The sequence below is a fragment of the Vombatus ursinus genome, unplaced genomic scaffold (genome assembly GCF_900497805.2).
Source record: "Vombatus ursinus unplaced genomic scaffold, bare-nosed wombat genome assembly UNPS02015175.1, whole genome shotgun sequence".
NCBI lineage: Eukaryota > Metazoa > Chordata > Mammalia > Diprotodontia > Vombatidae > Vombatus > Vombatus ursinus.
This window is the reverse complement of record NW_020954953.1, coordinates 6,410,246-6,424,192: the sequence shown is the minus strand read 5'-3', so window position 1 is coordinate 6,424,192 and position 13,947 is coordinate 6,410,246. Positions and strand designations below refer to the sequence as shown.

General features: G+C 39.7%; 1 protein-coding gene across 2 annotated transcripts in view; it reads right to left on the bottom strand.

Moving 5' to 3' along the window:
* Positions 1 to 4,565: 4,565 nt before the first annotated feature.
* LOC114031479 (sorting nexin-9) overlaps positions 4,566 to 13,947 on the bottom strand; it is a 131,230-nt gene continuing 121,848 nt past the window's right edge. For both annotated transcript variants that reach the window (XM_027846563.1, XM_027846564.1), the window contains exons 15-18: positions 12,547 to 12,636; positions 9,535 to 9,649; positions 8,187 to 8,278; positions 4,566 to 5,076 (exon numbers count right to left, since the gene is read on the bottom strand). In XM_027846563.1, coding sequence (XP_027702364.1) covers positions 5,029 to 5,076; positions 8,187 to 8,278; positions 9,535 to 9,649; positions 12,547 to 12,636 — 345 coding nt within the window. In that variant the 3' untranslated portion in view covers positions 4,566 to 5,028. The remainder of the gene's footprint in view (positions 5,077 to 8,186; positions 8,279 to 9,534; positions 9,650 to 12,546; positions 12,637 to 13,947) is intronic.

The following is a 13,947-nucleotide window of genomic DNA, read 5'->3' as shown; positions in this document are numbered from 1 at the left end:
GCAAAAAAAAGGAGAAAAGATGCTATTATGACCGACAAAATATGAATTTACTTCTGTTACCAAATTTACAGTAGCTCATCATTATATATTTTCTCAATGGTATCAATAGCATGATTACTATCATGTGGGGGTTCTCAAATTCTTTTTTAATCCAGTTTAGGGATTAATTTGAAATTCAATTATAATGCATATCCCCATCAGAGTTACTATTATATGACCCTAACACAAATATAGCCATGACCTATGAAGCTAACAAAATGAATAGGACTGAGATTTGCTCTTTTACTAAAATATGCCAACTTTCTCTCCCAAATCCTATGTGGCCCATTCTTGCCCCCCCCATGCCCCCCTCTGCCCCAGGCCCACCACTTGGCTGGTCAAGGTTCTATACATTTTGTGTTAGAATAATTTTCAAACCATTGTTCATGAGCCCCTACAATGCATTTTACTTTTTAATAGCCAGATAGCACCCTCATTTTATAACATTTTAATTAGCGATGACATTCCCTACTACCCCCTAAATCTTCATTTCATTCTCCTTTCAATACACACACTTTGTGGAAGAGTGGACCTTCACAGTGATTATCCATGGGGAAACAAAAGTGGCCAGGGCATCTCCATGAAGGGGATGTATAAGTGAGGAACCTGTGGAACCAGGGCATAAATAAGGACATACAACTTACCTCCCACACCATAAAGCTTCTGATCTCTTCTACCAATATCCCCTGCCCAGAAGGAAGGAAACTCATTCCATCACATTCCCTGGCCTGGGCTTTGGTACCTCCTCTCTGTCCCCTCCACCCTCATCCCTAGCCAGCTTTCCAGCTACTTCTTGCTGATTTCCAAAGTCCTGAGAAGTCTCCACCCCGAGGCCAGAAACCTAGGGAAGTTAGTAATGCACCTGAATTCATTCTTTTCCTCTTACTTGATCCATTCTACTGAGACCTCATTCTCCTGATGCTACAGCCTTTCTGGTCAGCTTTTCTAGCAATGGTTACACTCTAATGCAGGTGTTTCCACTTCCTCTTACTCTCTTCTTAAATCTTTGCAGTCTGGTCTCCACCCTATCATTCAACTGAAACCTCTCTGTGTCCCCCTTAATACTACTGCTTTCCCTCTGCTGATCATCTCCAGTTCATCTGTATATATCTTGTTGGTAACGTAATTGTTTGCATGTTGTCTCTCCCATTAGACTGTGAGCTCCTTGAGAGCAAGGACTGTTTCTGCCTTTTTCTCTATCTCCAGAGCTTAGCACTGTGCCTGTTGACTCAGACTTCATTACACTGCTTCCTGCTACACTCTGCTGTAGATGGTTATCAATGCTGGTTAATAATTATCAAAGGCTCCTAATGCCTTGAAATAACACCCACCAGGAAGGTCGCTGTGGTTTATGAACCTCTACCCTTCAGAAAAGAGGCTACTGATTTTTCCCTTTTTCTGTCAGCCTTTTTTTTTAGCCTCCTTTTTGTCTTAGCTATGAGGTCCTGCTCTTAGCAATCTTCTGCCCAGGCAGAAAGAATGAGTTTATCAGCCAGTAGAGGACTTTCTGGTTCATTGGAAAGAAGACTAAATTTGGAGTCAAGAGTACCTGGGCTCAAATCTCCTCTCTGTTACTGACTCTTCCTCTGGGCCTTAGCTATGATACTACGAAGTTTGCTTCAGCTCTCTGTCAATGGCTATTAGCCTTCTCAGCTAAAAATCAGGAAGCTGGCTTCAATCTTCTTGGCTAACCAGACATGTGCTGGGAACACTTCTGGAGTTTTCTCAGTGAGGGTTCTCTTGGCCAAGGCTATGGAGCTTTGCTCCCCCCGGATGGCTACACCAGAAGTCATGGTACCTTGGACTGAGGTCAAGTACACCCCGTTAAAAAATTTTTCATTAACTAGGTCACAGGGTCACACAACTAGGTGAGTGGGGCTGGATTTAACTTTTAACCCAGATGAATTAAATTAGCCTCCCTGGGTCTCTTGGTTTGCCTGTTACCTAATGGACTCATTTTGGGGTTAAAGCAAAACTCCCCAGGAATCCACTTCCTCAGATGTAAATGGATAATTAAGAGATACTATGGGAGAGATATAGTGGGAAATATAGGTGATATAATTTTTTTTCCATTTTTAAAAGATTGTAAAGACTTTAAGACTTAAAAAAACTGTTATAACCTAACCCTACAGTCTTTGGTTAACTTCAACTACTACACAGCTAAAGAATTGAGACCTTGACCTTTCTTTCCTATTAATGGTGAGGGTACCCCCAACCTCCCAGTCCCTCAGAGTACCTGGGTCTTTCAAACCCTCACCCCCAATCTGTGGTCAAGGCTTGTTGATTTCACCTTTGCAATATCTCTTGGATAAGCCCACCTCCTTTGACATTGCTACCTTTCTAGTGCAGGCTCTTATCACCTCACACCTGGATTAATGCCATGGTCTGCTGATGGGTCGGCCTGCCTCAAGTCTCTCCCCACTCCAATCCATCCTCCAACCACTAAAGTGATTTTCCTAAAGCATGGGTCGACTCCAGGGGCTCCTTCTCACTTTCAGGATCACAAAGCCCTTCATATCCTAGAGGCCCCTTCCCTACCACCACCTTTCCAATCTTCCTACTCCTTACTCTCTGGCACCTAATCTTCCTCTTCAGGACTTTTTGATTCAGCAAAACAGGCCTCCATGTTGTTCCACAAACAAGACACTCCCATCTCTTGGCTCTGAGCATTTTATCTGGCTTTTCTCCTCATCTGAAATCCTCTCTCCTTCTCATCTCAGTCACGTGTCTTTGCTGGTTTCCTTCAAGTCCCAGCTATGACCCCACCTTGTACAGCAATTCTTTCCCAATCCCTTCTCTCTGCTAACTGACTCTGCATCCTGTATATTGTCTGTCTGTACATATCTGTTTGCTTGTTGTCTCCCTATAAGAGTGAGCTATTTTAGTTCACAGTGCCTGGGACACAATGTGGGAACTTTTAAAATTGGACTGCACATGTGTATAACAAGGTTATTTTCTTGCTTTCTCAACTAGGGGTAAGGAGAAGGGGATATAGGAGGGAGAGAAAGTGGATTCTAATTTGAAAATAAAGCAAAACTTAAAATCACACCCCATCCTGTTTTTCAGAAACAATATACAAACAATTCAAGTGGAAAAAAATAAAAATGCTGAAGTATTGTTTTGAAAAAGTGCTTTGAGAATTTACTGTACAGTTTTTAACAATTTATTTTATAAGTTGCTTCTACATGCATTTGGTGTAAAATATTTATACACATTCTTTACAATTTGTACATATATTAAATGGCTGTATCATAAACATGGCTCTATGGAATTTTATAAAAGGAAAACTTGGGGGGGGGGAATTATTTATAAAAATATTAACAAAAACCCCTGACACTAAAGTGTAAGATGTTCTCACATACTCACCCTCATTTTATCGGATTTCTTTTTGGTTTCATCTTAGGCTGACCTCTATTTTTCCCTTTTCTCTAACCATTAATACAGAAAAATGAAAGCAATGTATGACAGTGGAGTAAGAGAGCCTCCAGAGCTAAGATAACATTCCCTGCCTCTCTGCAGTAATAGGATTTCCTGATGCATCATCCTCAGGGTTAAGTCACTTGACTTGTCAAGGATATATTCGGCAGTAAGTGGAAATACAGGCAGCTGGAGCAATTCTACTGGAAGTAGGCTGTGCATAGGATACAACTAGTGGGAAAACGGTGTCCTCTCACCTCCTCTTGAACACAAAAGCACTGAGAATTACTGTCCATTACTCAGACTTCACACCGTATCTATCACCTGAAAGGTAGTCTCCATGCTTTTCCACTGCTGTGGCAGAAGAATGGGAGTGGGAGGTAGGTGGGATAGTGGAAGGTCCTTTTCCTCTTTGGCTGTTAAGCGACTGAACTATGTTTTTCATCTCTCCCCCACTCTCCCAGATGAAAAGATTATCCCATGGGGGTACTATGCTACGACAGAAAGATTCGGTACCTGTTCGGGGTTACACCATCACCAGCACGTTGTGATAACTGGGTGAGGGTGGAACAACGAGAGGAATAAAAGGGTGGAAACATGGGAGAGGAGTGTTCAGTTTACTCCTTTTCTCCCAAAGTGCCCTCTACACCTAGTGTATCTACTATCATCAGGCTGCCTCTTCAGTGGAGGGGAGGAAACCAGAAGTAGAGGATGTTCAATGATGCTGCCGACCGATGACTTCTACTGATGATCACCCCCTGACTCCAACTTGAAAGGAGCAATGGGGGCTAAGCAACAGCAGCACAAATCCTCACGGGCCACCAGGGCGGTGCAGCAGAAATTACTTTTAAGACAGTGGCTAGGTGAGGAAACAGAAGCAGGGAAAGGAACCTAAGTGTGCACTTTGTAGCTTGTTTTGTGAGGTTTGAATCCTTTTAAAGAGGTAAATGGTAAAATACCTTTAGAACATGACAGAGACCTAAAAATCCCAGGGGCTCCCTTTTCATCTCCCTCCTGGCCCCCCAAAATATAAGCAGTTGCGTTTCAAATGTGTAAATGAAATGTATGTGGATTTTGCTAAACAGCAGACAGGAATCCCCCAAAGACTGTAGAGTTATAAAAATATACAAACATATATATATTTTTATTCTGGCATATTCACGTTTTTAAAGAAATTAGTATTTATCTGACATTGGATAAGAATGAGAAGATTTTATGTGACTTAGAGATTAGGAATCTATACAAAAATCAATGGGAAAAACTCTTTAATTTTTCATTAACAAATCCCAGCAATCTGAAATCCTTTCCAAAAATAGAGAAATTTTTTTTTTTTTAAATAATGGATATGAAAAATGAACTTTAAAAAAAAGGGACACCCTTGAATAAATGATGCATTCAGGCTGCTTAATAAAGTAAACATCTTAATTTTGTGGGGTTTTTTTTTCTTCAATTCAGTTATTTTTCGAAAATTTTTTGGGATGGTGAAAGAAGAAAAAGAAGAGAAAACAAACTTTAAATTGCATTGCCCCAAGTCAGAAAGAAGCACTTAGGAGTTTTCTTCATGTCCCTGGTCTACATCACTGGAAAGCGGCTGAGGGCCTGCCTCAGCTTTTCTGCAATCTGGAAGAAAAAATACACGTTAAAACAAATTACGTGCAGAAGTCATGAGCCGCAACATTTTCTGAATGTTTCAGAATATTTGTGAATCTGTTGAAAACAGACATTTACGTTAGGGCATACTTTCTTAGGTGCCTAAGTTAAATCTAAAATGTTGTCTGTCAACTACTATAACTCAGCGCCATAAAAATATTTCAAGACATCTTAAAATGATCCTGTGAAATAAAGTGCAGCAGCCACAATGGTTACAATTTAGAAGTGAGAACTAGATGTGGGCCATCACCATGTGCAGTGGCTCCTTCAGCCTTATGGAGAAAATCCCTGGAACTCAGTGAACCAAATATTCCAAGAGGTAACAAATACCAAAGACTCTCCAAGATCACAGGTGCCACATGCCACTCTAACGTCCACACACGTACAGTAATGAAACACGATTAATGCCAAATATATGAACTTCACTGCAAAGAGGGAGGCTGCTGCTTACTTAAATTCCAAGAGTTCTGTTACCAACTTTTAAAAAAATGAATAAAAGAAACTTTTTTTAAAAGGCTAAGACTTATTGATGCTTTTTAAATTTTATGTCATAGTAATTTATGTATGTACCCCACCTCTCCTCAAGATTGAGCCTTTCCTTTAAATTGGGGTTCTTAACTTGGGGTCCATAAGACCTAGAAGGCCTCAGTTTCGTTATCTGTAAACAGGGAGTATAATAGTATCTATTCTAAGGTTTTGTGAGGCTCACATAAGATATGTAAATAATATATGTAATTATAATATTATATTCACATATATGTATTATATACATACACATTTATATTATGTAAATACATAATAAATAAGTATAATATACTTACATATATGTAAAAATTTTTAAATCTGATAAATATATTTCAACGTAATTGGTTTCCTTTGTTATCCTGTGTATTTTATATAGGTTTCACCTGACTGCCAAAGGTATCCATGATACAAACAAGGTTAAGAATCTCTGTTTCAACAAAGTAAAAGAACTAAGCAAAAATACCCAATATAGTGACTGCATCTGATATAAAGACATTCTAGCTTCTACCTCAGTAGTCCCCAGCCTCTCTACTAAGAGATGGGTGGTATGTCCCCTTATCTGTTTGCTGTGATGATAACTTCACAAAGATACACAGATGAGGCACATCAGACAGAGCTGCCTTTTATATGTATGTACACTAATATATGTGGTATGCACAGTAATATATTTGAGGCACATGTGTTCAGCACAATGTCTGCTTAAGACATTGTGGGTGGATGGATACAGTGAATTTTTTGCTCAGGTTAAAACATTGGTGGAAAGAAGATACTTAACCCTGGTGGGTCAGTTATCAGTCACCTTTGCTCTCATGAGGGTGGAACGCTCCTAGGATAATGGATATGGCTCCACTGTTTCCATGGAATTAAAAATGGGCAGGCAAAGCAGCTGCTCAAGTCTACGTGACACAGAGCTGATTGGATGCCTGAGTATATGCCTAGGGGAATGCAGAACAAAAACGTGGCTCTTCATTAGCTTTTCAGGTTTGTTTCATTTATGTATTTGCTTTACATACAGTCTGGTGACCTGCAATGTTAGCTTACTTATGTATTATGTCGTGTGTGTGTGTGTGTGTGTGTGTGTGTGTGTTTGAGACAGAGAGAGAGAGAGAGAGAGACAGAGAAAGAGAGAGATGCTTTGCTTTTCTTTTTAAATCTCCTTCTGGTACACAAAATGCTTGCTGACTGTGAAACTCCTCTTTCACAAAAAGAAATAAAGGCCCTGGGTTTAATCTCTATTCCAGTCTCCTTTCCCTGCTGAGGAGTCACTGTAAAGCCTACTATAGTGATGGGATGATCTCATCTCATTTAGTAGTGTTCCTGGTACCCAGAGAAATGGATGATTCATATGCGGTCCACTGGCCATTAAGTGAGGCGGAAGGTGGGAACAAAATAGGGAATTCTTAGGGTTTTAAGAATCCAAGATTCTTTCTCCTTTAGAAGAACAAAATGTTTTTCTGGTATCGAGGGAGCAAAATCAAAGGCAAAAACTAGAGATCTTTCAAAAGAAGCTGATATATTCACCGCCTCTCCCAATCACTTATAATAAGAGAAATTCAAATCGAAATAACTTGAGGCTTCGGGTTTCACCTCACATTTAGCAAAACTGGCAAAGATGTCAAAAACCAGAGGAAAGATAGATATGCTAATGCACTGTTGGGAGAGCTGAGAATTAGTCTAAAAATTCCAAAATGCAATCTGGAATGCAACTAGGAAAGTGACTGAGATATATATTCCAGAGATGCCACTGCTACTCATACACCCCGAGGAGCTCAAAGATAGGAAGAAAGTTCTAATACACACCAAAATAATCACATCAGCACTTTTCACTTTTAGTGGTGCAAAGATTTTGAAACAAAGTAGATGCCTGTTGACTGTGGAGAGGCGGCTAAACAAATTATGGAATACAACTACCACAGAATATCACTGTGTCATAAAAATTAAATTTATCCAAGCTCTGGAAGCCTTAAAATAGAATAACAGAGTGAAGCAAGCAGAACCAGGACAGTGATGTAAAAGAACAAAAACCTGAAATGGGACACTGTTAATGACCAAGCTTGGCCATAAGATGACAAAAAAAAAAAACGACCTCCCTCCCTTCTTTGCAGAGGTGGGAGCCTATGGACTCGGAACGCTGCATAAACTTTCAGACTCAGTGGGGACTCAGTGGATATACCAGTCAGTTTAGCTCAGGAGTGTGGAACCTTCGGCCTCGAGGCCACGTGCGGCCCTTTGATGGAATCCAAATGGAAGGGCTTCACTCGAGGACCTAAAGGGTCACACGTGGTCTTGAGGTCACAGGTTCCCCACCCCTGGTTTAACTGAATTACTTTTTCTCTTTTTTTTATTCTTTGTTATAAGAAATGGTTCACTGAGCAGGGAAGTAGGGAAGTCGATTTGAATATGATGGTGATGTAAAAATAAAAGCAATAATAATTTTTTAAAAATCACCTCTCATAACTTAATTTAAAAAGGCTCAACACCTTACTTCCAAAATTGCAAGTAATCTTCATTTGAGCCCACCAGTGCAAATGTTTGAAAAAGGAATGCCAACTTACCGTTTCATAAAACTGTACCTGCTGCTCCAGATACAGGCGGATGACACTGTTATAGTCATATATCCGGTTACTGTGAAAGTGATTCATCTCCGCTGCAACCAAAACCCAAGACGGAAATCAGCTTAAGATTTTCCAAAGTAAATGACTCTCCTCCTAGGTGATGATGACTCATCCAAAGGAATTTAACCTCGCTGCCTTCAGAGCACACTCAAGCCCTCAGCAGTGTATTTTACAAGAGAAGAAGGATACAACCGAATTAAGCCAATGGCAGACAAACATTTCTTGATGAATGTAATTAATGTAAATTAGTGAGTATCAGAAAGAAGGCCTAGGTGAGGCAGCTACAAGGTACAGTAGACAGAGGAAGACCCACAGTCAGGAAGATCTGAGGCCAAAAGAGGTCAGATGACTTGCCCACAGCCACACAGCTAGCATGTTTCTACAGCAGGATTCAAACTCAGTTGTTCCTGACGCCAGTACTGGCTCTCTATCCACTATATAGCTTCGCTGCCTCTAATTTTAGGTATTACTATATTAAAAATGAGATAGAATCACATGAAGCTTGTAGAGGGGATCCCTGCACAGGGCAGAAGGTTTGACTAACCGCTAAAGATCTCTTTTAGAAGTTGGCAATAAGGGGCAGCTAGGTGGCGCAGTGGGCAGAGCACCGGCCCTGAGTTCAAATCCGGCCTCAGACCAAACACTTGACACATACTATCTGTGTGACCTTGGGCAAGTCACTTAACCCCAACTGCCTCACCAAACAAAAAAAAAAAAAAAAAAAGTTTAATAATAAAAAAAAAAGAGGTTGGAAATAATAACTACCAACATTTATATAGCACTTTTAGGTTTGCTTTACAAACCTCTTTGATCCTCCCAACAACCCTGGGAGGTTTTATCATTCAATCATTTCAGTTGTGTCTGATGCCTTGTGACCCCATTTAGGGTTGTCTTGGCAAAAATACTGGAACGGTTTCCCATTTCCTTCTACAGCTCATCTGACAGATGAGGAAACGGAGGCAAACAGGGCAAGTGACTTGCCCAAGGTCATACAGCTAGTAAGTGTCAAGTGTCTGGTCTGAGACCAGATTTGAACTCAGGTCCTCCTGACTCCAGGACCAGTGCTCTATCCACTGCATCACGTAGCTGGCCCGTCTTGGGTATTTTAAAGATAAACCCATATTTTAGACTCAGTGATAAATTTTCTTCAAAATCTTCCAGTTAACTGTTGTTTACATTTCAATTTCACTGCTCTGACAGGGATTTTCCACATTACAACCAATTCCCCTGAGTGCCAGCTACTGATAATATAACAAACCGTACTTAGACAAAGAGTTTTCATATTTACCTTGTAGTGCATAAGACATTATGCCTACACGCTTCACCATGTTTTGTTTGTCCTGGGGGGTGATTTTACTGGTCGCGACCAATTTATCACTTTCTTTCACCTTTTCTATTGCTCCCTGTCAAATACAAAACCAGACATTATTAGCTAAGCCAAATAAAAAACAAAAGGCTTCTACATATCATAGTTTCAGTGAGGAAGACGCTCACATGTTCTAACACACAGAAAAGAGAATTGAGATTTCTATACTGTTCTTCAGAGAATGCAACCAAACAGTCAAATAACCACCAACACCTGTCAGCTGCTGCAAAAGACCTCGATCAATAAAGCATCATCCTCGCCTCACAATCTCGCAGCAAGAGTGGTGATAAATGTATGCAGATCTTTGCAACACAAAGAGGAATATAAATGCACGGGCAGCTAAAAAGAGAGCAATGAGATTTGAAAAGAAGCAGGAAGGGAAATCCAGTGAGGTTTTGTGAAAGAGGTCTCAAAAGAGGAATACGATGTCAACAGACAGAAGAAAGAGTGGTGGGCATTCCACAGGCAGAGAAGGTTATCAGCAAACATAGAGAGGCAGGAAATCACGGTATGTCAATATGAAACAAGTAGTCCAATTCAGCTGAAGCATAAAGTAGAGGAAAATAGCTGGAAACAAGAGTAGAGATGCAAGTTTGGAGGCAGACTGCGGAAGACCTTAGGTGTCATGGCTCTAAGAGGACTGGATGCTGCTTATCAAGTAACGGCAGAGTCAACCAACAGCTTCTGAGAAGTGGAGTGACATGATCAGAATGCTGTATCATGAAGATCAATCTGGGAGTAGTATATGGCATGGGACAGAGGGTGAAAAGAATGGAGGTGGGGGAAACCCACTAGGAGTCTACTCGACAGTCAACTTGAGAGGAAATGAGGGTCTGAATCACAGAGTGGCATTAGGAATAGAAACAAAGGCCAGATTTAAGAAACAATGTGGAGCAATGATAAAGACACAGCCATATGCTACCCACCTCCTCACAGAGAGGTAATATACTCAAACACATTTTATTTTGCACATAGCCAATGTGGGAATTTGTTTTGCTTGACTATTCATATTTTTAAAATAGATTTCATTTTTTTTCAAGTGTTAAGCATTCACTTCCTTCCCACGCCAAATCTTTAAAACAAATAAGAGTCAAGTAAAACAAATTCCCATATTGGCCATGTCCAAAACTGTGTGTATCATTCTGTATAACAGGCTGCCACCTTTGATGACGCACATTTATTACAAAGGTTTTGTTTTTCTATTTTTTTTCCAATGGAGAGGAGAAAAAGTGTTTGTTAAATGAAAAAAATCAAAAAGAGATGATGTGGTAATTTGCTGGATATGAATGTACTTTTAGGGGTAGGAGTACAGGTAGTGAAGGAAAAGAATCATGTGGAAGAGCCAAAGATGACATTAAAGTTTTGAGCTTAGGTGTCTGGGAATGACGACATGAACAAAACCAGAAAAGTCAAGAGGGTGATTTGGTGGATTTGATATTCTGCAACTTTGATGGTCATGCCGGTCCAGAGACAGAGCAAACTTCTCACTTTCATCGTAGGATTTATTACTAAAAGCCAAGTCACTCCAAATTTTACAGTACGCCCTTCAAAACTGTGCAAAAACACGCATTCATATGAGTTTCCCTTCCTTCATGCTATTTCAATTATTTAGAACCGTGCCAAAATTGTGAAGCTGGGTTACAGGGGAACAATTAAGTCCTTTGACTGCTCCACTGTTGAGACTCTGCTGATAAACATTAAAAACAAAAATGTCCAAACCAACCCAACACCACCATGACCAATTCTAAAGCGGTGTTAGGCTCTGCCAGCGGGCCCAGTCTAACCTTGGGTCCAGGAAGAGAAAAATTAAATTGGCAACTGGAGATGGAGAAGGAAGAATATTGTGGGGAGGTGGTAAGTGAACTGAGTCTGGAAAGAAGTTAGGGATTCTATGAAGATGAGATAAGGAGGAAATGAACCCTAGACACAGGCAGTGTGGGTGGGCTGGGGGCACAGTACGTGCAAAGGCATGGAGACAGGAAATGACTGCGTCATGGACAGGGAACAGCCACTAGGCCAATGTGGCTGAGATGCAGAGCTCATGAAAGTGAATGATGTGTAAGCAGCCCATTTCCTAAGATGCAACCAGTTTATGAAAGCTTTCCAATACCAAAAAGAGGAATGTGTACTTGATCCTACAGACAGCAGGGATTCAGTCACTGGAACTTGTTGAGAAGGGGAGTAGCAAAATCAGTCCTGTGCTTTAGGAATATTAATTTGGCAGCTGTGTGGAGGATGGTTTGGAGAGGGGAGAGACTGGAGACAGGAATACCAATGAGAAGGCTGCTGCATTAATCTAAGAGAGAGGTGACGAGACTCTGAACGAGGGTCGTGGCTGTGCGAGCCGAGAAGGGAACAGATAGAGGAGTTATTTTTACTTTAAAATGCTCCAGAGTTGGGAGATTTATGGTTCCTTTCTGGGGAATTTTGGCAAATACATCAACAGTACTGTCAACCATTAAAGGCTGACTCACAAAACATCTCTTATTAATTTCAGGGACAAACCAATATTGGTTTATTGGTTTTATTTCAACAGGAAGGAACTGGTGAGAACCAAAAATTCAGGTACAGTCGTTTGTGTTCATTCTCTTCTTACTGGGTAACTGGTATTTTTTTTTTTAACTGCATTCAAAAGCATATTTTTGTCTTTTAGACTTAAAGTTCATTAAAAGAAAATGGTTTCATCTATTCCAAGCTTACAAATGGGATTGTTAGCTGAGTAAAAATTACAGAAGCATAATTTTCCATTACAGCCCCACAAACACTTTTGTAGAGATACAAAATTTCAACACACGCACACACACACACACACACACACACAATCAATCAATCTTCCCGGTCATTATAAAAGGAAGTTAAACAACCAAAAGAGAAATAGTTGATCTTGCACCCATTATCTTTGAGGAATGTTTTGTCAATTCAAGTTCAAGATACCTTGTGAGTACCAATGATGTCAGGGAAACAGCCAAGGAATCCTTTGTACTCATGATTACATTCCATCAGGAAATGGAGATCTTTCTTTGGCTAAAATATATATGTTTGTGATTAGTGACAGATCAAATAAGAAAAAGTAATTTTTTTTAACCCACAGCCTACATACCAATTAAGTCTGAGGTGTTGTGTTGTAAATGTTCAACTATATTTCACCAAGAATAACAGAAGCAAATCTTTTTATGGACTACATTTTGTGAAAGTTGAAAATGAAACAGATTTAAAGTAGCCTTTTAAGATGAGCAATTTTGGAGCAACACAATATGCCCATGTTATGAAAAAGACGAATTATCTCATTTGTTCCTATTAATAGCACCAGGAAGGAGGTACTATTATTTTCCCACTTTACAGTCAAGGAAACTAAGGCAAACAGATTTTTTTTCTTTATTATTATTATTTTTTTTTAAAGGCAATTGGGGTTAAGTGATTTGCCCAGGGTCACATAAGTATCTGAGGCCGGATCTGCCTTCTTGACTCCAGGACCAGCATACAATTCCATTATGTCACCTGGCTACCTGTATGGCAGCAGACTACTTAAGTCACTTTTTGAATTCAACATTATTTTCCCGTTTTATTGCAGTAGCATTTTTCTTATGTTCTTTTTTTGTTGTTGTTGAAAAGAACAATTTACTCGGTAAACTAGTAAAGTTAGGACATCTGGATAGAGTGCCAGCTGGGAGTCAGGAACTTACCTTCCTGAGTTCAAATCCGGCCTTAGACACTTACTAGCTGTATGACCCTGGGCAAGTCACCTAACTCTGTTTGCCTCAGTTTCCTCATCTGTAAAATTAGCTGGAGAAGGAAATGGCAAACCACTTCAATATCTTTGCCAAGAAAACCTCAAATGAGGTCACAGAGATTTAGATATCACTGAAAAATGACTGAATAACAAGAAGTTAGCTACTAATCAGTAACTAATTACTGGTACTAGTTAGTAACTAATGGTTACTGACTATGCTAGGATATGCCAATATGCATTTTTAATAATAAAACTATGTACCATTTTGCTAAGTCATCTGAAAATACTCCCATGAACTTAGAAAGCAAAAGCTAAAACTGAAAAAATGGCAAACTCAGAGAGATGTTCCTCTAAAAGGTTATTTTCTTCAAATACAGAAAATGGGGCTACTAAGGATTAAGTGGGATATAAATTCTACATAAAATTTGTAATTTTTAATGACAATTTTCTGTGTCCTTTTAGGACCACAGCACCACAATCGATGTTCTAGACTGTTACATGAGATAGGAATACAATGATGTTATTTATTCCTTGAAAATCAGCAAGCCATTTAAGAAAGTCTGATTTCTTAAAATTAACTTTTTGCCTTTGGTTTTCATGAAAAC